Source organism: Zingiber officinale, chromosome 8B (assembly GCF_018446385.1).
Source record: "Zingiber officinale cultivar Zhangliang chromosome 8B, Zo_v1.1, whole genome shotgun sequence".
NCBI classification, from domain to species: Eukaryota; Viridiplantae; Streptophyta; class Magnoliopsida; order Zingiberales; family Zingiberaceae; genus Zingiber; species Zingiber officinale.
Window position 1 is genome coordinate 103,525,932 of NC_056001.1, and position 26,907 is coordinate 103,552,838.

At 38.0% G+C, this 26,907-nt stretch overlaps 5 protein-coding genes across 7 annotated transcripts; 3 read left to right on the forward strand and 2 right to left on the reverse strand.

Annotated features, from left to right (window-relative positions):
- Positions 1–262: 262 nt before the first annotated feature.
- LOC122016236 (GPN-loop GTPase QQT2-like) lies at positions 263–4,764 on the forward strand. Its single transcript, XM_042573471.1, has 7 exons — positions 263–527; positions 620–769; positions 859–970; positions 1,047–1,273; positions 1,433–1,723; positions 4,028–4,233; positions 4,313–4,764. Exons 2-7 carry the CDS (start codon positions 698–700, stop codon positions 4,587–4,589), a joined length of 1,185 nt encoding a protein of 394 aa, XP_042429405.1. The 5' UTR covers positions 263–527; positions 620–697; the 3' UTR covers positions 4,590–4,764.
- A 5,064-nt stretch (positions 4,765–9,828) lies between these two features.
- Positions 9,829–10,610, forward strand: LOC122017322 (GPN-loop GTPase QQT2-like). The gene is made up of 2 exons (XM_042574904.1): positions 9,829–10,171; positions 10,251–10,610. The coding sequence occupies exons 1-2, from the start codon at positions 9,969–9,971 to the stop codon at positions 10,507–10,509; spliced, it is 462 nt and encodes a 153-aa protein (XP_042430838.1). The 5' UTR covers positions 9,829–9,968; the 3' UTR covers positions 10,510–10,610.
- Positions 10,611–13,037: 2,427 nt separating this feature from the next.
- LOC122017864 (probable NADH dehydrogenase [ubiquinone] 1 alpha subcomplex subunit 5, mitochondrial) lies at positions 13,038–15,074 on the forward strand. 3 transcript variants are annotated; one of them, XM_042575569.1, is made up of 2 exons: positions 13,038–13,519; positions 13,837–14,897. In XM_042575569.1, exons 1-2 carry the CDS (start codon positions 13,138–13,140, stop codon positions 13,998–14,000), a joined length of 546 nt encoding a protein of 181 aa, XP_042431503.1. In that variant the 5' UTR covers positions 13,038–13,137; the 3' UTR covers positions 14,001–14,897. The 3 variants fall into 3 exon arrangements, with proteins under 3 accessions (XP_042431503.1, XP_042431504.1, XP_042431505.1); XM_042575570.1 differs by lacking the exon at positions 13,837–14,897 and adding an exon at positions 14,947–15,074 and having other exon boundaries at positions 13,044–13,519; XM_042575571.1 differs by lacking the exon at positions 13,837–14,897 and adding an exon at positions 14,917–15,068 and having other exon boundaries at positions 13,056–13,519.
- Positions 15,075–15,101: 27 nt separating this feature from the next.
- Positions 15,102–17,948, reverse strand: LOC122017863 (probable NADH dehydrogenase [ubiquinone] 1 alpha subcomplex subunit 5, mitochondrial). Its single transcript, XM_042575568.1, has 2 exons — positions 17,552–17,948; positions 15,102–15,477 (listed from the first exon to the last, which is right to left on the reverse strand). The coding sequence occupies exons 1-2, from the start codon at positions 17,931–17,933 to the stop codon at positions 15,293–15,295; spliced, it is 567 nt and encodes a 188-aa protein (XP_042431502.1). The 5' UTR covers positions 17,934–17,948; the 3' UTR covers positions 15,102–15,292.
- Positions 17,949–20,361: 2,413 nt separating this feature from the next.
- On the reverse strand, positions 20,362–24,742 carry LOC122016239 (GPN-loop GTPase QQT2-like). Its single transcript, XM_042573473.1, has 6 exons — positions 24,341–24,742; positions 24,140–24,251; positions 23,837–24,063; positions 23,387–23,677; positions 20,893–21,098; positions 20,362–20,813 (listed from the first exon to the last, which is right to left on the reverse strand). The coding sequence occupies exons 1-6, from the start codon at positions 24,410–24,412 to the stop codon at positions 20,537–20,539; spliced, it is 1,185 nt and encodes a 394-aa protein (XP_042429407.1). The 5' UTR covers positions 24,413–24,742; the 3' UTR covers positions 20,362–20,536.
- Between the last annotated feature and the right edge of the window lie 2,165 nt (positions 24,743–26,907).

A 26,907-nucleotide genomic window follows, 5' to 3' on the forward strand; every position in this document is an offset into this window, starting at 1 on the left:
AAATAAGATTAATCATCCAATATAATATTTTATATCAATGGTGAATTAATCGGTTGATGCCAATATATAAAAGCTAAGTAACCACCCATATACCAATACTACCGATCCGTGAGAATTTTGGCTATTTAAAAGCTACTTAAATCGGTGAATCAAACAACATTTATTAAAGTTTTAATCCGAATAACTATTTTAAAGACGGGCACGTTCTGACAATATTTATCAAATTGTGAGCATTCATATTGACTAAAAAAACTTTTTCTTTTTCTTTTTAATCATTTCCCTACAGTTTCCTGAACCCTAAACTTCCTTCTCTCCTCACCACCGCCGCCCCGACCGCCGCGCAGCAGATCCATCAAAGCTACGCCGCCGAAGCTTATTGCCCTACCTCTGCACCCGCCTTGGTCGAGCTCCGCCACTACGCCGCTACAGACGGGTCGGCCGCCCCCTCCGTTATAGCCGAGCTTCACCGTCTCATACCACGTCTTCCTCTCCTCTCCCGAAAAGCACGACGAACGTATCGCGAACAGGTACTTGTCAAAAACCCTAGTCCCGAAGTCTTTATTCGTAGCACACTATCGCGAGCGTCCATACCCATTTGCTTCACCGTCGTTCTCCGGAGAACGTATCGGCGTCGTCCTTACCTCCCTCCTGCACCGACTTATTTGCTCGAGGCAATTTAGTACCCCGGTGGCATATCATGGATGTGGATCCGAACCCCAATTCGAGCATACAGATGCTCATAGATTCGAAAGAACCAGTTGCTGATAAGGTTGGAAACAGTTAATTATCTCTTATTTTTTCTATTGGTGATCGTTTTTTTTAGTCCCTGTCCCTCATGCCTGTTTGCCAATTCGAAAGGGAAAGGCGAAGGATGATCTCTCAGACTCGATCAAGGGCTTGCAGATATCTGATTCATCAAGTATTACGTTCAAAAGGAAACCTGTTATCATCATCCTTGTTGGAATGGCAGGTATGTTATAGAATTGTTATCTTCTTTTTTTTTCCTCCAAGTTTGTAATTGCAGCAGTGGTTTCCCATTTTTGTAGGGAGCGGTAAGACTACATTTCTCCACAGATTGGTCTGCCACACTCAGGCTTCGAACATTCGAGGCTATGTGTTGAACCTTGACCCGGCTGTGATGACCCTTCCTTTTGGTGCAAATATTGACATTAGGGACACTGTTCGCTACAAGGAAGTAATGAAGGAGTACAATCTTGGCCCTAATGGTGGAATTATGACATCACTGAATCTCTTTGCAACAAAGTTCGATGAGGTTGAATATTTTTCTGTTCTTCTAAGTTGTGAGCATCTAGTTTTGTAAAAGTTTCGGTTTTCCTTCAGATGTTTCTAGTTTCATGGATTAACAAATCATAGCCTCTTTTTGGCAATGAGATAGTTTAGTCTCAATCATTCCACGTCGTGTGTTTTGTAGGTAATATCAGTCATAGAAAGACGGGCTGATCAGCTTGACTATGTTTTGGTGGATACACCTGGCCAGATTGAAATTTTTACTTGGTCAGCTTCTGGAGCAATAATTACTGAAGCCTTTGCTTCGACATTTCCCACGATAATTGCTTATGTTATGGATACACCTCGCTCTTCAAATCCAGTTACTTTTATGAGCAATATGCTATATGCTTGTAGCATACTCTACAAAACGAGGCTGCCTTTAGTACTGACTTTTAACAAGATTGATGTGGCTAAACATGGATTTGCGTTGGAGGTATTCTAGTTCCTACTCCGTTACTTCTTCCTTGTTTTTCATATTATTTTTTTGTCATCCTGAAGATATTAGCTTGACTGGCATGCTCTTGAATGTATTTAGCATTCTTAACTAGTAGAGAACCAAAAACACAAATGCATATCGGCTACTCTGATCACTACCTATCAAACAACAAACTTACCTCGTCTCCTCAGAATTATTCTGCCCTCTAGATTTTGTTAAACATGATGCATACTTCTTCATGTTGACAATAGCAAGTGTCTTAACCTTTTTGAATAAATACTGATGTGCTTACTTCTTGTGTTTACATTATAGACAAGACATTTGTATAAATCATAACCTTGTCACTGGCTCGTATATGTGCTTATCTATTATTGTCTTTGTGTTGTAAGTCCATAGTGGAACATTTTCTATATTATAAATCATGTCAGAATTATCCATTGAATTAGTTAATTCTGTAAAAAACAGACATGGTAAAGAATCTCATACTCATTTACTAATTTTGAAATTATCCATCTAATTTGGAAATTTAGAATCTCAAATTCTTTAGACATGGCAAAGAATAAAATATGGGTCTAATGAAATTAAGAGATGAAGTAAAGAGCTTTGAATGTGGGAAGTTACACTTGCTGCTGTAAAAATTTTATGATAAGTTGCTTGAAACGAATACAAGGTAGACAAGGAGATCAGAACATCAAGCAAATAGGTCTGAATAGATCTGAGAGAGTGAGAGAAGAAGTCTGCTTTGTCTGTCTCTGTTATTGTTTAGTTGTCTCAGCTTTACTCATTGCGATTTTATTTTTGAGATAGCCATCCTACTTCACTAATAACTGTCTTTGGTGTGTCTTCTCTTTTGGCATGTAAGAAAAAGTCATTTAAACTATATTCTTGCCTTTTTTAAACTTTACAATCCATAAAAATATTCCTTGATCTTCCCAAACTTTTAAATCCACATGGTACTTTCAATTTAAAGATACTTTTGGGAAGCCTTAAGTCAAGTCCTCCAACTCAGTCAAACCAACTATTTCGCCATTTTAAGTTTTCTCCAAACTGAACACAGTTAGCCTCTGTTTGGATGGGGGTGAGGGAAGGTTTATTAACGGAAGGGGAAGGGAGGGGAAATAAAGTATCTATGTTTCCCTTTGTTTGGGAGGGAGGGAGGAAAGGTTCATTAACGTAATATATATTACCTTGTTTGGGAGGAAGGAAGGGTAATGAAGGTTAAATATATAAAACTACAAATGTATTCTCATTGACAAGATAAGGTTATATTTTCCCGCTCTTCTCTTCTCTTCTCTTCTCTTCTCCTCCCTGATCTTTCCCCAACTCCTCTCAAATTCCCTCCTTGTAAATGTCCTCAGGACCTTGTGCCTGTACTATCGGCATGAAAATTAAACATCTTGTTTCACTGGACTGGTTTGGATAGAAATTTGAGTAACAAGAGTACTTAATTTACATCAAAATCTAATATAAACTAAGTAATATTTTAATTGGATGAAGCAATGTTGTCTGGGGAAACCGGAGTGGTGTTGCAGGAGGCTCCGGTGCTTTGGCTGCTGTTCCTAGTGGCTCAGCCTCCGCCGCCGCCGCCGCTTCTGCTGCCGGAGAAGGCCCTCTTTTGCTGAGTCATCAAATTGATCTCATGCGGAGAAGAGCATGGCAGAGGCCATGTCGATTGGGGGAGATTGAGACAGAGGGGAAGGTGAAGTGAGGGCCTACGGGAGGAGGAAGAGAAGGAAGGCGAGAGGAAGGGAATTAATATTATGAAACAGGGATAAAATTGAGATAATTTTTTTTGATTCCCCTTACCCTTGGGGTGCAAGAAAATCCTCCATGTCATGGGTAAGGAAGGTTAAAGCTTACCCTTCCTTACCTTTCTTTCCTTAGCTCACTCCCTTCCAAACAAGGTTTGGAGTACCCCTTCCCTTTAGTTACCCTCCCCTTCCCCTTCCCTCACCTCCTCCCAAACAGAGGGTTGATGTCTCTTTCCTGAGACTAAAGAGGATCGTGTCTATCTTTTCTTGTTTCATTGGAATCCATGCTCCAACTTAAAAACAAGATGACACCAAATTTGTGACGTTACCTTCTTCATAGTTTGTGTTCTCCCACAGCAGAGGCCGATAGTAAAGTGTTTTTTTTTTTTTTTTTTTTTTTTGCTGAAATCACTCAGAAGATTGAGGAAATCACTGATTTCCCTTTCACTTAACCTTTGCGTAATAAACTTAACCTAGGCTACATATTAATTTGCATGTACCTCATAATTTCTTTTTCTTCACAATTTACAGTTCATTGTTCTGGTATCAGTGGATGCAGGATTTTGAAGCATTTCAGGCAGCATTGGACACTGATTCATCCTACACATCAACTTTAGCAAGAAGTCTTGCTCTGGCGCTCGAAGAGTTTTACAAAAATATGCACTCCGTGGGAGTTTCAGCAGTTTCTGGTGATGGAATGGAAGCCTTTTTCACTGCAATTGAATCAAGTGTTAAAGAATACATGGAGAACTACAAGTAACAACCAACCACCGAACTTATTTTGTTCTAAAATCGACTTCAATTATTATTGAAATTTATTCCATTTTCTATACAGAGCTGACCTCGACAAGAGAAGGGCCGAGAAACAGCGTCTAGAAACTGACCGCACGAAGGAAAACATGGAGAGACTACGCAAAGACATGGAGAAATCTAAAGGGCAAACAGTCGTACTTAACACTGGTCTAAAAGACAAAGGATCTCTTAAGATGGAGGAAGAGGAGGAGGAAGAGGAAGAGGAAGAGGAAGAGGAGTTGGAGGATATTAGATTCTCTGAGGAAGAGACAGAGGAAGATGATGGTGAAGATGAAGAGGTTGCGCACTTTGGTTTTTGATACTTCCAGTACAGTTTGTGTCTTACTGAATGTTGTCGAACTGGTAGTAGGTCTTTATTCAACTGCTGCACTTGTTCGTAAAGTGTTCATCTTGTAGTTTATTTTTCTTAGTCTTTTAGGTGCATACGAGACTTGCTGAATGCTTTCCAAAATGAATATAATGTTTTTTTGTATATGTTTTTATCTGTTTTTGTTTATATCATATGAATTGATTTGCATTTATCTTTTATCATAGACGACATTTATCATAATTTGAATGGTAATTTCAAAAGAATAAAATGGAAGCGTTCTGTTATTTTGATGTTATTAAATATTAAAAGGTAATTTTTAGGTGGCGTTTAGTTAAATGATGGGAATGATTTTGATGCTATTAAATATTAAAGGGTAATTCTTAGGCGGTGTTTGGTTAAATGACGAGAATGACTATGAGTATGAGTTTGATAATGAGGTGGAATGAGAATGAGAATAAAATATACTTAGTTATATGAGTTTGGTTGATTCTCATAAATTTAAAAATTATTTCTAAATTATCATTTCTAAATTCATAATTCAAACACTATCTTCTATCATTTCACTCCCTTGTGCCCAAATTCATCAATCAAAGATTCCCTTAACGGGCGTTTGATATATATTTGGCAATGAAAATGATAATGGATTTTGATTGAGGGGTTAATGATAATGGGAATGATTACTGGATTGATGGTGCTTGGTATACATACTGGAATGAATATTATTCCCATTAATGTTGCTTGGTTTGACTTAAATTATGGAATGAGAATCGACCAAAATTCTCATTTTACCCTTATAAGTAAAATATAAAAATAATCACATAGAGTCATGAACTGAACAATTTTATTAAAAAAACACAACTCTGTCAACGGTTTTACATAATCAAAACATCTATCACAATATCAAAAATGATAGAAGCAAAAAAGTATTCATCAAATCCAACGACATCACAAACATATTATTCCAAGCAACTGAGTATAAAATCTTCAACTTCAGAGGGATCCAAACTGAACAATAACTCAACCTTCACAAGATCTTCACAAATTACTTGAGCAACCTTATACTTGTTTTTACCAACAAAATCATATTTATCCAACATCTCAAGAACTTGTGGCATTTTTGAAGATTTACCTTGAACCCAAGGTGACATTGACTCAAATTATGAGCTAACAGTTTGCATAAATCCCTCAACCTATGCACTGAGTAATTTGAAGTCAAAATCGACATTTTGCACAGATGTTAGAAATCGAATAAAGAGAAGATACCCTCTTGCCCATTAGTTTATTAGGAATAAGCAAGTATTAGGAATAAGCAAGTACTGTGAAATATTAATTCATCGCCATAGATTAATAGAAGACAAAACCTGATGAATAGATTTCGCATGGCCACTCCATTTTAATTTTTTATATGATTAAAGAAAATATGTATGCTTTAGCAGTTAATTAATGCCATGTTAATTAATTTACTATGACAAGTTACATTTGATTGTGTTCACATTTTACTGATGCATACAGAATTAAAATACATTCACATTTTACATACGACAAGTTACACAATTAATTTTATTGATACGTACACATAAAGAAATCGTCTGTCACAACTTACCAGGGGTGGCCGAGAGGAAGAGGTGTTGGCGGCCGAGTAGGGGAGGGAGGAGAAGGGGGGGGGGAAGCAGAGCCACGGGCGGGGTTGGGGAAGAAGAAGCGCGGGCGACCGACCGGGGAAGCAGAGCCACGGGCGGGGTCGAGGAAAATGAATCGCGGGTGGGGTCGGGGAAGAAGAAGCACCGGTGATCGGGCGAGCAGCCGGGGTAGCAGTCGCGGGTGGGCCAGCGAGCGGGGAAGCAAAGACGTGACAACGAGCGAGGAAGATAGACACTGAGATGAAACACGCAAAGTAAAAGAAAAAAAAAAAGAATAGAAGAAAAAGGCTCGGAGGAGAGGGGTTGGGTCGTGAAAAAAAAAACCAAATGAATAAGGAGGAATGAGTTTAACAATAACCTAGGAGTGGGTGGGTTATGAAATTAGGGCTATCAAATTTATATTTTGATTCTTATTCTCATTTACCAAGCATCAAGAATGAGAATGAGGTCTGGGGTTCGAATGGGTCTTAGGGTTTAGAATGAGTCCCCTCGGATAGGTCTAGTGGCTAGCACATGAGGTGTTGCCACAATGAGGTCTGGGGTTTGAATCTCTACAAAGCCGAGGTAAATACCTCCTTTATGTGCTAGTCACTATTCCAAAGGCTAGTAGCCGCCCGTGATTTACATTCTCCGTATTGGCCTTGGGACGGATTGGCGGGGGCGCTGGGAACGAGCATATTCACCTTTTACCGCAAAGAATGAGAATGAAACAAATTTCATTCCCACTCCAACATCATAAATCCGCCTACTAAAATCGACTTCAATTATTATTGGGATTTATTCCATTTTCTATACAGAGCTGACCTCGACAAGAGAAGGGCCGAGAAACAGCGTCTAGAAACTAACCGCAGGAAGGAAAACATGGAGAGACTCCCAAAGACATGGAGAAATCTAAAGGGCAAACAGTCGTACTTAACACTGGTCTAAAAGACAAAGGATCTCTTAAGATGGAGGATGAGGAAGAGGAGGAGGATGAGGAAGAGGAGTTGGAGGATATTAGATTCTCTGAGGAAGAGACAGAGGAAGATGAAGGTGAAGATGAAGAGGTTGCGCACTTTGGTTTTTGATACTTCCAGTACAGTTTGTGTCTTACTGAATGTTGTCGAACTGGTAGTAGGTCTTTATTCAACTGCCGCACTTGTTCGTAAAGTGTTCATCTTGTAGTTTATTTTTCTTAGTCTTTTAGGTGCATACGATACTTGCTGAATGCTTTCCAAAATGAATATAATGTTTTTTGTATATTTTTTTATCTGTTTTTGTTTATATCATATGAATTGATTTGCATTTATCTTTTATCATAGACGACATTTATCATAATTTGAATGGTAATTTCAAAGGAATAAAATGGAGGCGTTGTGTTATTTTGATGTTATTAAATATTAAAAGGTAATTTTTAGGTGACGTTTAGTTAAATGATGGGTATGATTTTGATGCTATTAAATATTAAAGGGTAATTCTTAGGTGGTGTTTGGTCAAATGATGAGAATGATAATGAGTATGAGTTTGATAATGAGGTCGAATGAGAATGAGAATGAGAAATGAGAATAAACTATACTTAGTTATATGAGTTTGGTTGATTTTCATAAATTTAAAAATAATTTCTAAATTGTCATTTCTAAATTTATAATCCAAACACTATCTTCTATCATTTCATTCCTTTTACCCAATTCCATCAACCAAAGATTCCCTTAGGGGGCGTTTGGTATATATTTAACAATGAGAATGATAATGGATTTTGATTGAGGGGTTAATGACAAAGGAAATGATTACTAGATTGATGGTGCTTGGTATACATACTGGAATGAATATTATTCCCTTTAATGTTGCTTGGTTTGGCTTAAATTATGGAATGAGAATCGATCAAAATTCTCATTTTACCCTTATAAGTAAAATATAAAAATAATCACATAGAGTCATGAACTGAACAATTTTATTAAAAAAACGTAATACGGTGGCAACAACTCTGTCAACAGTCTTGCATAATCAAAACATCTATCACAATATCAAAAATGATAGAAGTAAAAAAGTATTCATCAAATCCAACGACATCACAAACATATTATTCCACACAACTGAGTATAAAATCTTCAACTTCAGAGGGATCCAAACTGAACAATAACTCAACATTCACAAGATCTTCACAAATTACTTGAGCAGCCTTATACTTGTTCTTACCAACGAAATCATACTTATCCAACATCTCAAGAACTTGTGGCATTTTTGAGGATTTACCTTGAACCCAAGGTGACATTGACTCAAATTGTGTGCTAATAATTTACATAAATCCCTCAACCTATGCACTGAGTAACTTGAAGTCAGAATCGACATTTTGCACAGATGGAATGATCTGTTTCACAAAGGTAATTAGAAATCAAATAAAGAAAAGAGACTCTCTTGTCCATTGGTTCATTAAGAATAAGCAAGTACTGTGGAATATTAATTCATCGCCATAGATTAATAGAAGCAGCAAGCTCTTGATCTAAACAAAACCTGATGAATAGACTTCGCATGACCTCTCCACTTTAATTTTTTATATGATTAAAGAAAATACATATGGTTTAGCAGTTAATTAATGGCATGTTAATTAATTTACTATGACAAGTTACATTTGATTGTGTTCACATTCACTGATGCATACAGAATTAAAATGCATTCACATTTTACATACGACAAGTTACACAATTAATTTTATTGATACGTACACATAAAGAAATTGCCTGTCACAACTTACCAGGGGTGGCCGAGAGGAAGAGGCGTTGGCGGCCGAGTAGGGAGGAGGAGGAGGAGGAGAGGGGGGGGAGAAGCGCGGGCGATCAGGGAAGAAGAAGCGCGGGCGATCGACCGGGGAAGCAGAGCCACGGGCGGGGTCGGGGTCGGGGAAAAAGAATCGCGGGTGGGGTCGGGGAAGAAGAAGCACCGGTGATCGGGCGAGCAGCCGGGGAAGCAGTCGCGGGTGGACCGGCGAGCGGGGAAGCAAAGACGCGACAACGAGCGAGGAAGAAAGGCACTGAGATGAAACACGCAAAGTAAAAAAGAAAAAGAAAAAGAAAAGAAGAAAAAGGTTCGGAGGAGGGGGGATGGGCCGTGAAAAAAAAACCAAATGAATAAGGAGGAATGAGTTTAACAATAACCTAGGAGTGGGTGGGTTATGAAATTAGGGCTATCAAATTTATATTTTGATTCTTATTCCCATTTACCAAGCATCAAGAAGACGATCAGAAGACAAGCAGTAGCTCCTGCTACTAACCTGATCGGTCCCAAACTTACCCTTTCTACTAACCTCATTGGTAAGGAAGGTTAAAACTTACCCTTCCTTACCTTTCTTTCCTTAGCTCACTCCCTTCCAAACAAGGTTTGGAGTACCCCTTCCCTTTAGTTACCCTTCCTTCATCTCCTCCCAAACAGAGGGTTGATGCCACTTTTCTGAGACTAAAGAGAATCGTGTCTATCTTTTCTTGTTTCATTGGAATCCATGCTCCAACTTAAAAACAAGATGACACCAAATTTGTGACGTTACCTTCTTCATAGTTTGTGTTCTCCCACGGCAGAGGCCGATAGTCAAGTGTTTTTTTTTTTGCTGAAATCATTCGGAAGATTGAGGAAATCACTGATTTCCCTTTCACTTAACCTTTGCGTAATAAACTTAACCTAGGCTACATATTAATTTGCATGTACCTCGTAATTTCTTTTTCTTCACAATTTACAGTTCATTGTTCTGGTATCAGTGGATGCAGGATTTTGAAGCATTTCAGGCAGCATTGGACACTGATTCATCCTACACATCAACTTTAGCAAGAAGTCTTGCTCTGGCGCTCGAAGAGTTTTACAAAAATATGCACTCCGTGGGAGTTTCAGCAGTTTCAAGTGATGAAATGGAAGCCTTTTTCACTGCAATTGAATCAAGTGTTAAAGAATACATGGAGAACTACAAGTAACAACCAACCACCGAACTTATTTTGTTCTAAAATCGACTTCAATTATTATTGGGATTTATTCCATTTTCTATACAGAGCTGACCTCGACAAGAGAAGGCGTCTAGAAACTGACTGCAAGAAGGAAAACATGGAGAGATTCCGCAAAGACTTGGAGAAATCTAAAGGGCAAACAGTCGTACTTAACACTGGTCTAAAAGACAAAGGATCTCTTAAGATGAAGGATGAGGAAGAGGAGGAGGATGAGGAAGAGGAGTTGGAGAATATTAGATTCTCTGAGGAAGAGACAGAGGAAGATGGAGGGGAAGATGAAGAGGTTGCGCACTTTGGTTTTTGATACTTCCAGTACAGTTTGTGTCTTACTAAATGTTGTCGAACTGGTAGTAGGTCTTTATTCAACTGCTGCACTTGTTCGTAAAGTGTTCATCTTGTAGTTTATTTTTCTTAGTCTTTTAGGTGCATACGATACTTGCTGAATGCTTTGCTGAATGCTTTCCAAAATGAATATAATGTTTTTTGTATATTTTTTTATCTGTTTTTGTTTATATCATATGAATTGATTTGCATTTATCTTTTATCATAGACGACATTTATCATAATTTGAATGGTAATTTCAAAAGAATAAAATGGAAGCGTTGTGTTATTTTGATGTTATTAAATATTAAAAGGTAATTTTTAGGTGACGTTTAGTTAAATGATGGGAATGATTTTGATGCTATTAAATATTAAAGGGTAATTCTTAGGTGGTGTTTGGTTAAATGATGAGAATGATAATGAGTATGAGTTTGATAATGAGGTGGAATGAGAATGAGAATAAAATATACTTAGTTATATGAGTTTGGTTGATTTTCATAAATTTAGAAATCATTTCTAAATTGTCATTTCTAAATTTATAATCCAAACACTATCTTCTATCATTTCATTCCTTTTACCCAAATCCATCAACCAAAGATTCCCTTAGGGGGCGTTTGGTATATATTTAACAATGAGAATGATAATGGATTTTGATTGAGGGGTTAATGACAATGGAAATGATTACTAGATTGATGGTGCTTGGTATACATACTGGAATGAATATTATTCCCATTAATGTTGCTTGGTTTGGCTTAAATTATGGAATGAAAATCGATCAAAATTCTCATTTTACCCTTATAAGTAAAATATAAAAATAATCACATAGAGTCATGAACTGAACAATTTTATTAAAAAAACGTAATACGGTGGCAACAACTCTGTCAACGGTCTTGCATAATCAAAACATCTATCACAATATCAAAAATGATAGAAGTAAAAAAGTATTCATCAAATCCAACGACATCACAAACATATTATTCCACACAACTGAGTATAAAATCTTCAACTTCAGAGGGATCCAAACTGAACAATAACTCAACCTTCACAAGATCTTCACAAATTACTTGAGCAGCCTTATACTTGTTCTTACCAACGAAATCATACTTATCCAACATCTCAAGAACTTGTGGCATTTTTGAGGATTTACCTTGAACCCAAGGTGACATTGACTCAAATTGTGAGCTAATAATTTACATAAATCCCTCAACCTATGCACTGAGTAACTTGAAGTCAGAATCGACATTTTGCACAGATGGAATGATCTGTTTCACAAAGGTAATTAGAAATCAAATAAAGAGAAGAGACTCTCTTGCCCATTGGTTCATTAGGAATAAGCAAGTACTGTGAAATATTAATTCATCGCCATAGATTAATAGAAGCAGCAAGCTCTTGATCTAAACAAAACCTGATGAATAGACTTCGCATGACCTCTCCACTTTAATTTTTTATATGATTAAAGAAAATGCATATGCTTTAGCAGTTAATTAATGTCATGTTAATTAATTTACTATGACAAGTTACATTTGATTGTGTTCACATTCACTGATGCATACAGAATTAAAATGCATTCACATTTTACATACGACAAGTTACACAATTAATTTTATTGATACGTACACATAAAGAAATTGTCTATCACAACTTACCAGGGGTGGCCGAGAGGAAGAGGCGTTGGCGGCCGAGTAGGGGGGGGGGGGAGGAAGAGAGGGGGTGGGGGGTGAAGAAACGCAGGCGATCAGGGAAGAAGAAGCGTGGGCGATCGACCGGGGAAGCAGAGCCACGGGCGGGGTCGGGGAAAAAGAATTGCGGGTGGGGTTGGGGAAGAAGAAGCACCGGTGATCGGGCGAGCAGCCGGGGAAGCAGTCGCGGGTGGACCGGCGAGCGGGGAAGCAAAGACGCGACAACGAGCGAGGAAGAAAGGCACTGAGATGAAACACGCAAAGTAAAAGAGAAAAAAAAAGAAAAGAAGAAAAAGGTTCGGAGGAGGGGGGATGAGCCGTGAAAAAAAAACCAAATGAATAAGGAGGAATGAGTTTAACAATAACCTAGGAGTGGGTGGGTTATGAAATTAGGGCTATCAAATTTATATTTTGATTCTTATTCCCATTTACCAAGCATCAAGAATGAGAATGAGGTCTGAGGTTCAAATGGGTCTTAGGGTTTAGAATGAGTCCACTCGGATGAGTCTAGTGGCTAGCACATGAGGTGTTGCCACAATGAGGTATGTGGTTCGAATCTTGGCAAAGCCGAGGTAAATACCTCCCTTATGTGTTAGTCACTATTCCAAAGGTTACTAGCCGCCCGTGATTTACCTCCTCCGTATTGACCTTGGGACGGATTGACGGGATACTAGGGGTGAACGTATTCACCTTTTACAAAAAAAAATGAGAATGAAACAAATTTCATTCCCACTCCAACATCATAAATCCGCCTACCCAACACCTCCTTAAAGTAATCATTGAGGATATTTTAGCAGTTCCAATATCCCTAAGATGAGCCCAGAATTTTTAGCCCATGAATCGTCAAATTACTGGACCTATCAATAGACGATTTGGAGCCGTCGGATCGGATTCCGCAGCCATCCTGGAGTTGCCCTTTTCTGTCTGTTTATATGCGCTCTTCCACGGTGATCGAGTTCGATTTTGAGGCGAAGATGTTCCTGCGGCGAGTGCTGTTGGGCGGCGGATGGCGGGCTATGTCGACGCAAGTAGGGAAGAAGGTGAAGGAGACGACCGGGATTGTGGGGCTCGACGTGGTGCCCAACGCCCGCGAGGTGCTGATCTCCCTCTACACCCTCACCCTAAGGGAGATCCAGGTCGTGCCCCCGGACGAGGGCTACCGCAAGGCCGTCGAGAGCTTCACCCGCCAACGCCTCAACGTCTGCCTGGAGGAGGATGACTGGGAGGAGATCGAGAACCGCCTGGGGTGCGGCCAGGTCGAGGAGCTCATCGAGGAGGCGAAGGACGAGCTCACGCTTATCTCCAAGATGATCGGTTCGTACCTCTTTATTCTTAGTCCCTTTCAATTCTGTTGATGTTTGTTTTTATCTTTGCGTTGGTTTGACGTTGGATTTGGCGATTTCTCCAGTAGATCTGCGTGGTAGATTCTATTTGCTTTCCTTCGCTGATTTTCAATTAGTTAAAGGATCATTTCGGCATTTAACAATTAAAATTAGAAAGTATTAACAGTTTCTTCAAAATGAGATCTTTTAGGGTCCTATGATATTTTGATGGAGATTCAATACTGTTGGGCTGTTCTGGGTGCCAATTTTGTTTTTCTTTCCTGTTCATTTCGTGGAGTTCGATTGCAGAGTACTCTGTCACGATCTTGATTTTGGGAGTGTGTCTCCATGCGTTGAGGCACTATGTGACAGCTGAGGGAAGAACCTTCAAGAGATTGATTGGGCGGATCATTCCCCGTTTTCTTCTTCTGCATCCCTTTGTTGAAACCTGGATGTCTTATATCTATTGTTAATATCTATTTATAGAGTTATATCATGAAGCAGTAAACTGGTTTTTACAAGTTAATCATTGTTAGGGTCTGTACTTTGGCTGACAATGAGTGACGAGGATGATACTGCTGTTTACTTTGCTAGATGGGTTAGAAGGGATGGAATACTGGGAAAACTGAAATGGGGTTTCTTACTTCATTTTGATTCCCCTAATTGGGTGGATCAAGTTGGGATTGATGCTTTCCAATACTTTTGTTCTTATGCATCTTCCAATCTGTCCATCCAAGCAAACAACACAGTGGAAATGCTTATAAGCTATCCATCTTGATCAATCTATCCAACTGTTAAAACACACTAACCAGTAGGTTCTCTGCCCTTCTTTTTTGCCTTGTTAGCTTTAAAAGGATACTCACACTTAATCTAGAGATTTCCTTGCTTGTGGAGTAAGCTCCAATAATAGGAAAATAGACAGTGCATTAGACCCAATCTTTGCATCCTAAGTCTGCATTTTGTATGCTGTTCAGCATTGACATTTGGCAATCCCAATCAACGTCCCTTTCACGCGTGCTTATATGATTATTTTAGTGGTCTGACAAGTCAGAGCTCGTTTGGGTCTTTGGCTACGCCTCAGGACTAATGAGTGGCAAGAATTATAATACCATATCATTCCACGCGTGCTTATATTTGGTGGTAGCCATTAGCCATGAGCCCATGGCCCCCACCATTACACGCATAATTAGGCACTTAAGCTTCAAGCAATAGTGACAAAGACGAGTTAACTAAGAGTATTACACTAATATTAAATGAGATTTAAATCTATCGACAATGTGAAATGAGAAAAATGTGAGGAATTTTTGTTTGGATAGTTTCTCTAACATACTTACCATGCGACCATATGTTTCTTCTAATTGCTAAGCATAACTAATGCATAACTCACAGATCAGTAGGTGCTGAGGAGACTTGTTGCAGGTGCAAAATTCACTGCGTTCATCAAACTTTTTGCCGTTGCCAACACCGGTAAGCTCAGGCGTCGTCCACGTCGGCAAGCAACAGCCCGGTTCAGGTAGAGGTTCATAAGACAATTGGTCTTGCAAAAGCTAAAATCACCTTACTAAGATCAGTCATACACAAACACAAATAAGCATAGCAATTCATTATGGAGTTGCCTAACAATGTCTTGCAATTGTGTCCTTCAGGGAATTAAAACATTTTTGAATCCTAGCGATATTATTTTCATAAGTGAAAGCTCGGTCCATCATTAGCACCAAAAAATGCTGGAAATATATATTGTCAAACCAAGCAAAAGAGTGAGCATTCAAGTTTTTAACTGGGGTGCAGTTTCATCCTTGGGAGGCGAATCTGTCGTGAAGGCCTCCAACGTCTTAAAGAACTCATTGGGGAGAGGGGAAGGTCGGTGATGTGGAACATGTTTAGGAATTGGAGTGTTATCTTCGATAACCTTACATTCGTAGTCCTCAGGAACTCCCCATGGATCCCACTCTGCATTGCAATATAAAGACAACTAGCCTTAAGAAGTTGTGAGGAATAAATATACAAAATAGTTAATGAAAGAGAATAATGATATTGGAAACATCCATGAGCATAGTGAACAGATGCTTGACGAGATGTGTAGGGATCTAAATAAGGAATAAGTCTCCCTTCGGGTTTCATATTCTATGATGCAACTTCATATCCAAGGCTAACTAGAATTGTTAGCTATCAATTTTTTGAAACTAACATAATGTTCACAAAAGCAAATTAGGAAGTACATGAAATATATTAGACCATATTAAGTTAGCCTAACTGTAAATATCAGGGCTAATAAGAATAGTTGGATCAAAAAATATCCATATCATTCAAATTTTAGGTATACTTGTCACCATCAAAGATCATTGTAGTGATTAGTTTCTTGAAATAAGAGAAGTTGAAGATAAATTGTTGGGAGTTACTATTTCCATCTACTACTACAATTGGTGTGTTTCTTCAGAAACACACATACACACCTCTTGAAGGAAAGCAAGCTCGAGATTTCTTATAAAAATAGTGGATCCAATCAGTTTGAGAATGGTCAATTTTGAAATTTTCATGGATTATTTGCTTTAGTAATATGCACTGTATGAAATAAGAATTTCAGGTAGAGTTCTTGAATGAAGATTCTTTCAATAGAATGAATGACCATAACAACAAGCGTTGGCTCAATCTTAAGGAAACTATGCAGAAACGTTACAAATTTGTGACAAAGATATACGACCAGAAATTGATTCCTAGGCCATACACACAAGCAATAGAGTATGTGAGGGAAGGCATTCTGGCACAAATAGCTGATAAGAAAGACCCACATCATCCAAAAAAATGAGTACAAGATTGTTATGTATAAAATTTGAAGAAAATGTTTTTTTGAAAGACTTCTCTATTAACCAGAATTGTGTGAGCTTTAAGTCTGCAGTAATCAGAGAGTATGGGACGAAACAAGTGGAAGAGGTTATCAACAGATGAAGATAAATGAACTAAGCAACAAACACAGTCATGCAACAAGGACGGCTAGAAGACTCAGAGTGAAAGGGACGTTGATTGGGATTGCCAATTGTCAATGCTGAAAAGCATACAAAATGCAGACTTAGGATGCAAAGATTGGGTCTAATGCACTGTCTATTTTCCTATTATTGGAGCTTACTCCACAAGCAAGGAAATCTCTAGATTAAGTGTGAGTATCCTTTTAAAGCTAACAAGGCAAAAAAGAAGGGCAGAGAACCTACTGGTTATTGTGTTTTAACAGTTGGATAGATTGATCAAGATGGATAGCTTATAAGCATTTCCACTGTGTTGTTTGCTTGGATGGACAGATTGGAAGATGCATAAGAACAAAAGTATTGGAAAGCATCAATCCCAACTTGATCCACCCAATTAGGGGAATCAAAATGAAGTAAGAAACCCCATTTCAGTTTTCCCAGTATTCCATCCATTCTAACCCATCTAGCAAAGTAAACAGCAGTATCATCCTCGTCACTCATTGCCAGCCAAAGTACAGACCTAACCATGATTAACTTGTAAAAACCAGTTTACTGCTTCATGATATAACTCTATAAATAGATATTAACAATAGATATAAGACATCCAGGTTTCAACAAAGGGATGCAGAAGAAGAAGACGGGGAATGATCCGTCCAATCAATCTCTTGAAGGTTCTTCCCTCAGCTGTCACATAGTGCCTCAACGCACGGAGACACACTCCCAAAATCAAGATCGTGACAGAGTACTCTGCAATCGAACTCCACGAAATGGACAGGAAAGAAAAAAAAAATTACCACCCAGAACAGCCCAACAGTATTGAATCTCCATCAAAATATCATAGGACCCTAAAAGATCTCATTTTGAAGAAACTGTTAATACTATCTAATTTTAATTGTTAAATGCCGAAATGATCCTTTAACTAATTGAAAATCAGCGAAGGAAAGCAAATAGAATCTACCACGCAGATCTACTGGAGAAATCGCCAAATCCAACGTCAAACCAACGCATAGATAAAAACAAACATCAACAGAATTGAAAGGGACTAAGAATAAAGAGGTACGAACCGATCATCTTGGAGATAAGCGTGAGCTCGTCCTTCACCTCCTCGATGAGCTCCTCGACCTGGCCGCACCCCAGGCGGTTCTCGATCTCCTCCCAGTCATCCTCCTCCAGGCAGACGTTGAGGCGTTGGCGGGTGAAGCTCTCGACGGCCTTGCGGTAGCCCTCGTCCGGGGGCACGGCCTGGATCTCCCTTAGGGTGCGGGTGTAGAGGGAGATCAACACCTCGCGGGCGTTAGGCACCACGTCGAGCCCCACAATCCCGGTCGTCTCCTTCACCTTCTTCCCTACCTGCGTCGACATAGCCCGCCATCCGCCGCCCAACAGCACTCGCCGCAGGAACATCTTCGCCTCAAAATCGAACTCGATCACCGTGGAAGAGCGCATATAAACAGACAGAAAAGGGCAACTCCAGGATGACTGCGGAATCCGATCCGACGGCTCCAAATCGTCTATCGATAGGTCCAGTAATTTGACGATTCATGGGCTAAAAATTCTGGGCTCATCTTAGGGATATTGGAACTGCTAAAATATCCTCAATGATTACTTTAAGGAGGTGTTGGGTAGGCGGATTTATGATGTTGGAGTGGGAATGAAATTTGTTTCATTCTCATTCTTTGCGGTAAAAGGTGAATATGCTCGTTCCCAGCGCCCCCGCCAATCCGTCCCAAGGCCAATACGGAGAATGTAAATCACGGGCGGCTACTAGCCTTTGGAATAGTGACTAGCACATAAAGGAGGTATTTACCTCGGCTTTGTAGAGATTCAAACCCCAGACCTCATTGTGGCAACACCTCATGTGCTAGCCACTAGACCTATCCGAGGGGACTATTCTAAACCCTAAGACCCATTCGAACCCCAGACCTCATTCTCATTCTTGATGCTTGGTAAATGAGAATAAGAATCAAAATATAAATTTGATAGCCCTAATTTCATAACCCACCCACTCCTAGGTTATTGTTAAACTCATTCCTCCTTATTCATTTGGTTTTCTTTTTCACGACCCAACCCCTCTCCTCCGAGCCTTTTTCTTCTTTTCTTTTTTTTTTTCTCTTTTACTTTGCGTGTTTCATCTCAGTGTCTATCTTCCTCGCTCGTTGTCGCGTCTTTGCTTCCCCGCTCGCTGGCCCACCCGCGACTGCTACCCCGGCTGCTCGCCCGATCACCGGTGCTTCTTCCCCGACCCCACCCGCGATTCATTTTCCCCGACCCCGCCCGTGGCTCTGCTTCCCCGGTCGGTCGCCCGCGCTTCTTCTTCCCCAACCCCGCCCGTGGCTCTGCTTCCCCGGTCGGTCGCCCGCGCTTCTTCTTCCCCAACCCCGCCCGTGGCTCTGCTTCCCCCCCCCCCCCCCCCTACTCGGCCGCCAACACCTCTTCCTCTCGGCCACCCCTGGTAAGTTGTGACAGACGATTTCTTTATGTGTACGTATCAATAAAATTAATTGTGTAACTTGTCGTATGTAAAATGTGAATGTATTTTAATTCTGTATGCATCAGTAAAATGTGAACACAATCAAATGTAACTTGTCATAGTAAATTAATTAACATGGCATTAATTAACTGCTAAAGCATACATATTTTCTTTAATCATATAAAAAATTAAAATGGAGAGGCCATGCGAAATCTATTCATCAGGTTTTGTCTTCTATTAATCTATGGCGATGAATTAATATTTCACAGTACTTGCTTATTCCTAATAAACTAATGGGCAAGAGGGTATCTTCTCTTTATTCGATTTCTAACATCTGTGCAAAATGTCGATTTTGACTTCAAATTACTCAGTGCATAGGTTGAGGGATTTATGCAAACTGTTAGCTCATAATTTGAGTCAATGTCACCTTGGGTTCAAGGTAAATCTTCAAAAATGCCACAAGTTCTTGAGATGTTGGATAAATATGATTTTGTTGGTAAAAACAAGTATAAGGTTGCTCAAGTAATTTGTGAAGATCTTGTGAAGGTTGAGTTATTGTTCAGTTTGGATCCCTCTGAAGTTGAAGATTTTATACTCAGTTGCTTGGAATAATATGTTTGTGATGTCGTTGGATTTGATGAATACTTTTTTGCTTCTATCATTTTTGATATTGTGATAGATGTTTTGATTATGTAAAACCGTTGACAGAGTTGTGTTTTTTTAATAAAATTGTTCAGTTCATGACTCTATGTGATTATTTTTATATTTTACTTATAAGGGTAAAATGAGAATTTTGGTCGATTCTCATTCCATAATTTAAGTCAAACCAAGCAACATTAATGGGAATAATATTCATTCCAGTATGTATACCAAGCACCATCAATCCAGTAATCATTCCCATTATCATTAACCCCTCAATCAAAATCCATTATCATTTTCATTGCCAAATATATATCAAACGCCCGTTAAGGGAATCTTTGATTGATGAATTTGGGCACAAGGGAGTGAAATGATAGAAGATAGTGTTTGAATTATGAATTTAGAAATGATAATTTAGAAATAATTTTTAAATTTATGAGAATCAACCAAACTCATATAACTAAGTATATTTTATTCTCATTCTCATTCCACCTCATTATCAAACTCATACTCATAGTCATTCTCGTCATTTAACCAAACACCGCCTAAGAATTACCCTTTAATATTTAATAGCATCAAAATCATTCCCATCATTTAACTAAACGCCACCTAAAAATTACCTTTTAATATTTAATAACATCAAAATAACAGAACGCTTCCATTTTATTCTTTTGAAATTACCATTCAAATTATGATAAATGTCGTCTATGATAAAAGATAAATGCAAATCAATTCATATGATATAAACAAAAACAGATAAAAACATATACAAAAAAACATTATATTCATTTTGGAAAGCATTCAGCAAGTCTCGTATGCACCTAAAAGACTAAGAAAAATAAACTACAAGATGAACACTTTACGAACAAGTGCAGCAGTTGAATAAAGACCTACTACCAGTTCGACAACATTCAGTAAGACACAAACTGTACTGGAAGTATCAAAAACCAAAGTGCGCAACCTCTTCATCTTCACCATCATCTTCCTCTGTCTCTTCCTCAGAGAATCTAATATCTTCCTCTTCCTCTTCCTCTTCCTCTTCCTCCTCCTCCTCCTCCTCCTCCATCTTAAGAGATCCTTTGTCTTTTAGACCAGTGTTAAGTACGACTGTTTGCCCTTTAGATTTCTCCATGTCTTTGCGTAGTCTCTCCATGTTTTCCTTCGTGCGGTCAGTTTCTAGACGCTGTTTCTCGGCCCTTCTCTTGTCGAGGTCAGCTCTGTATAGAAAATGGAATAAATTTCAATAATAATTGAAGTCGATTTTAGAACAAAATAAGTTCGGTGGTTGGTTGTTACTTGTAGTTCTCCATGTATTCTTTAACACTTGATTCAATTGCAGTGAAAAAGGCTTCCATTCCATCACCAGAAACTGCTGAAACTCCCACGGAGTGCATATTTTTGTAAAACTCTTCGAGCGCCAGAGCAAGACTTCTTGCTAAAGTTGATGTGTAGGATGAATCAGTGTCCAATGCTGCCTGAAATGCTTCAAAATCCTGCATCCACTGATACCAGAACAATGAACTGTAAATTGTGAAGAAAAAGAAATTATGAGGTACATGCAAATTAATATGTAGCCTAGGTTAAGTTTATTACGCAAAGGTTAAGTGAAAGGGAAATCAGTGATTTCCTCAATCTTCCGAGTGATTTCAGCAAAAAAAAAAACACTTTACTATCGGCCTCTGCTGTGGGAGAACACAAACTATGAAGAAGGTAACGTCACAAATTTGGTGTCATCTTGTTTTTAAGTTGGAGCATGGATTCCAATGAAACAAGAAAAGATAGACACGATCCTCTTTAGTCTCAGGAAAGAGACATCAACCCTCTGTTTGGGAGGAGGTGAGGGAAGGGGAAGGGGAGGGTAACTAAAGGGAAGGGGTACTCCAAACCTTGTTTGGAAGGGAGTGAGCTAAGGAAAGAAAGGTAAGGAAGGGTAGCTTTAACCTTCCTTACCCATGACATGGAGGATTTTCTTGCACCCCAAGGGTAAGGGGAATCAAAAAATTATCTCAATTTTATCCCTGTTTCATAATATTAATTCCCTTCCTCTCGCCTTCCTTCTCTTCCTCCTCCCGTAGGCCCTCACTTCACCTTCCCCTCTGTCTCAATCTCCCCCAATCGACATGGCCTCTGCCATGCTCTTCTCCGCATGAGATCAATTTGATGACTCAGCAAAAGAGGGCCTTCTCCGGCAGCAGAAGCGGCGGCGGCGGCGGAGGCTGAGCCACTAGGAACAGCAGCCAAAGCACCGGAGCCTCCTGCAACACCACTCCGGTTTCCCCAGACAACATTGCTTCATCCAATTAAAATATTACTTAGTTTATATTAGATTTTGATGTAAATTAAGTACTCTTGTTACTCAAATTTCTATCCAAACCAGTCCAGTGAAACAAGATGTTTAATTTTCATGCCGATAGTACAGGCACAAGGTCCTGAGGACATTTACAAGGAGGGAATTTGAGAGGAGTTGGGGAAAGATCAGGGAGGAGAAGAGAAGAGAAGAGAAGAGAAGAGCGGGAAAATATAACCTTATCTTGTCAATGAGAATACATTTGTAGTTTTATATATTTAACCTTCATTACCCTTCCTTCCTCCCAAACAAGGTAATATATATTACGTTAATGAACCTTTCCTCCCTCCCTCCCAAACAAAGGGAAACATAGATACTTTATTTCCCCTCCCTTCCCCTTCCGTTAATAAACCTTCCCTCACCCCCATCCAAACAGAGGCTAACTGTGTTCAGTTTGGAGAAAACTTAAAATGGCGAAATAGTTGGTTTGACTGAGTTGGAGGACTTGACTTAAGGCTTCCCAAAAGTATCTTTAAATTGAAAGTACCATGTGGATTTAAAAGTTTGGGAAGATCAAGGAATATTTTTATGGATTGTAAAGTTTAAAAAAGGCAAGAATATAGTTTAAATGACTTTTTCTTACATGCCAAAAGAGAAGACACACCAAAGACAGTTATTAGTGAAGTAGGATGGCTATCTCAAAAATAAAATCGCAATGAGTAAAGCTGAGACAACTAAACAATAACAGAGACAGACAAAGCAGACTTCTTCTCTCACTCTCTCAGATCTATTCAGACCTATTTGCTTGATGTTCTGATCTCCTTGTCTACCTTGTATTCGTTTCAAGCAACTTATCATAAAATTTTTACAGCAGCAAGTGTAACTTCCCACATTCAAAGCTCTTTACTTCATCTCTTAATTTCATTAGACCCATATTTTATTCTTTGCCATGTCTAAAGAATTTGAGATTCTAAATTTCCAAATTAGATGGATAATTTCAAAATTAGTAAATGAGTATGAGATTCTTTACCATGTCTGTTTTTTACAGAATTAACTAATTCAATGGATAATTCTGACATGATTTATAATATAGAAAATGTTCCACTATGGACTTACAACACAAAGACAATAATAGATAAGCACATATACGAGCCAGTGACAAGGTTATGATTTATACAAATGTCTTGTCTATAATGTAAACACAAGAAGTAAGCACATCAGTATTTATTCAAAAAGGTTAAGACACTTGCTATTGTCAACATGAAGAAGTATGCATCATGTTTAACAAAATCTAGAGGGCAGAATAATTCTGAGGAGACGAGGTAAGTTTGTTGTTTGATAGGTAGTGATCAGAGTAGCCGATATGCATTTGTGTTTTTGGTTCTCTACTAGTTAAGAATGCTAAATACATTCAAGAGCATGCCAGTCAAGCTAATATCTTCAGGATGACAAAAAAATAATATGAAAAACAAGGAAGAAGTAACGGAGTAGGAACTAGAATACCTCCAACGCAAATCCATGTTTAGCCACATCAATCTTGTTAAAAGTCAGTACTAAAGGCAGCCTCGTTTTGTAGAGTATGCTACAAGCATATAGCATATTGCTCATAAAAGTAACTGGATTTGAAGAGCGAGGTGTATCCATAACATAAGCAATTATCGTGGGAAATGTCGAAGCAAAGGCTTCAGTAATTATTGCTCCAGAAGCTGACCAAGTAAAAATTTCAATCTGGCCAGGTGTATCCACCAAAACATAGTCAAGCTGATCAGCCCGTCTTTCTATGACTGATATTACCTACAAAACACACGACGTGGAATGATTGAGACTAAACTATCTCATTGCCAAAAAGAGGCTATGATTTGTTAATCCATGAAACTAGAAACATCTGAAGGAAAACCGAAACTTTTACAAAACTAGATGCTCACAACTTAGAAGAACAGAAAAATATTCAACCTCATCGAACTTTGTTGCAAAGAGATTCAGTGATGTCATAATTCCACCATTAGGGCCAAGATTGTACTCCTTCATTACTTCCTTGTAGCGAACAGTGTCCCTAATGTCAATATTTGCACCAAAAGGAAGGGTCATCACAGCCGGGTCAAGGTTCAACACATAGCCTCGAATGTTCGAAGCCTGAGTGTGGCAGACCAATCTGTGGAGAAATGTAGTCTTACCGCTCCCTACAAAAATGGGAAACCACTGCTGCAATTACAAACTTGGAGGAAAAAAAAAGAAGATAACAATTCTATAACATACCTGCCATTCCAACAAGGATGATGATAACAGGTTTCCTTTTGAACGTAATACTTGATGAATCAGATATCTGCAAGCCCTTGATCGAGTCTGAGAGATCATCCTTCGCCTTTCCCTTTCGAATTGACAAACAGGCATAAGGGACAGGGAGTAAAAAAAACGATCACCAATAGAAAAAATAAGAGATAATTAACTGTTTCCAACCTTATCAGCAACTGGTTCTTTCGAATCTATGAGCATCTGTATGCTCGAATTGGGGTTCGGATCCACATCCATGATATGCCACCGGGGTACTAAATTGCCTCGAGCAAATAAGTCGGTACAGGAGGGAGGTAAGGACGACGCCGACACGTTCTCCGGAGAACGACGGTGAAGCAAATGGGTATGGACGCTCGCGATAGTGTGCTACGAATAAAGACTTCGGGACTAGGGTTTTTGACAAGTACCTGTTCGCGATACGTTCGTCGTGCCTTTCGGGAGAGGAGAGGAAGCCGTGGTATGAGACGGTGAAGCTCGGCTATAACAGAGGGGCACTATGCAGACGGCGACGGATGGGGCGGCCGACCCGTCTGTAGCGGCGTAGTGGTGAGGACTGAGGAGAGAAGGAAGTTTAGGGTTCAGGACACTGTAGGGAAATTATTAAAAAGAAAAAAAAAGTTTCATAATTTGATAAAATATTGTCAGAATGTGCCGTCTTTAAAATAGTTATTCGGATTAAAACTTTTATAAATGTTGTTTGATTCACCGATTTAAGTAGCTTTTAAATAGCCAAAATTCTCACGGATCGGTAGTATTGGTATATGGGTGGTTACTTAGCTTTTATATATTGGCATCAGCCGATTAATTCATCATTGATATAAAATATTTTATTGGATGATTAATCTTATTTGTATAAGGTCATATGTAATGGGAGGTTTATAACATGTAATATATGCTATAAATTTTTCAATATAAATCCCTCTCTTATTATATAGGTGGAGTTTATAATTATTTTTATAAATCTATATCAATATCTTGAGACCAGATTTATAAAAAAAATAATGAAGGAAGGATAGAGAGAGAATTTTAAAAAAATGAAGTTTTTAAAAGAAAGATGTTTTATGATAATAGAGAATGATTTTTAAAACAAGTAAGCTTTTGATGTGATAATGATGTGACAATTGCGGATGTCCTAAAGGATTATTATAGTAGAATAAATATTTTTCATGATTTAAAAAGTATGTGATACGTGGTAAAAGTTGATTCGTTCGTCTTCAAAATTAAATAGGGAAAATAATAATAATAATAATAATGGGAAAGAAGTTTGCAAGCTAAAATAAAAAAAATCTTATAATTATGGTTATAATTTTAATTTCATAGTGATAAAATTTAAAAGTAATACAAGATAAATTAATTTATACATGAAATAATATTGTTTTATAAAAAACAAATAGTTTTGGTCATTACAAAAACACTAATTAATTTTAATTTTTATAGAAATATTTTTAAGTATAAAACTAATACTAAATCATTTTATTTAGGTTTTCATTAATTAGGATAGCATGATTACTTCATTAGAGCATCCATATCAGTTTCCTTATTACTATATCTAAAATTTAGAATAAATGATATACTTTATTAAATTTCACTACATAATATATCAAATACTTTAAAATTTTCAACATCCTTAATTTTTTTTATTTATTTATTCTCTTTTTTCTATTTTTTATTATTATACTTATGAAATGAGTGGAAGGAGAGAGGTTGAAAAGATTGAGTGGAAGGAGAGAGATTAAACAGAAATATTATTTTATTTTTAAGATAGAGATTTATTTCCTAAATTTAGAGAATCATAGGATTTTTAATTATCCTATCAAAATTTAAAGTAAAATTTTTGGAAAGTTGGATGTCCTTAGAATCGCTGGTAATAAAATTCAAAAAATGAATGCCCAATGTCTTGGGAGTATAGTGCAATGATAAATTATAAGACAGACTTCCCATGTAATGACGGTTCGAATCTCATTTAGGGAATATTTGAAGAATTTGAATTATTCATCTGTTAGGAATCGTACTTCTCAATTTATTCGAATGATAGATGAAAAAATTTCGTAATATTGAACCAGTCACTTGATTAGTCGGATTGTATGAGATATCTGGATTTAAAAACATAGATAAACTTTGTAAAAAAATAAGACCTAAAAAACTTTTTTTAACAAGAAATCAATGGCATGAGTCTCTTTTTTTTTTTTTTTTTTTCCTTTTTTTAATAAAAAATGCTCCATCCCAACAGTCCCCTTAAAATGGAACACAACCTACACGTATATTATTTGATATTATTATCTTATATTGTATATATTAAATTCAAATTAATATTATAACAATTATAAAATTATAATCACTATCATCAACAGATAAACTACATGGGGCTAAGGGGACTTTAGCTTCCCATGAGTTTATCGAAATCATCTAGTATGACGGTTCCTTACTATGGGGATTGTTTTTACCGCCTCAGTTTTTTTCTTTTGAAAATAAATCTATTTTTAAATTCGTGAAAAACTCATAGCCTTTATTTATTTGTTTAAATACTCTTTAGTGGAACGACATCATTCCACTAAAGGGTGTTAAAAAAAAAAAAATCTTTTCACAAGGTCGAAGACTGAGCCTTCATACGAATTTTCTCCCAAATTTCCTCATTTCCTAATTCTTCTCCTTCTTCCTTCCTTCTTCTTAGTCTTCACCATTTCAAATCAAATCCTAACTAGTAACCACCCAACCTCCAAAAAAAAATTATA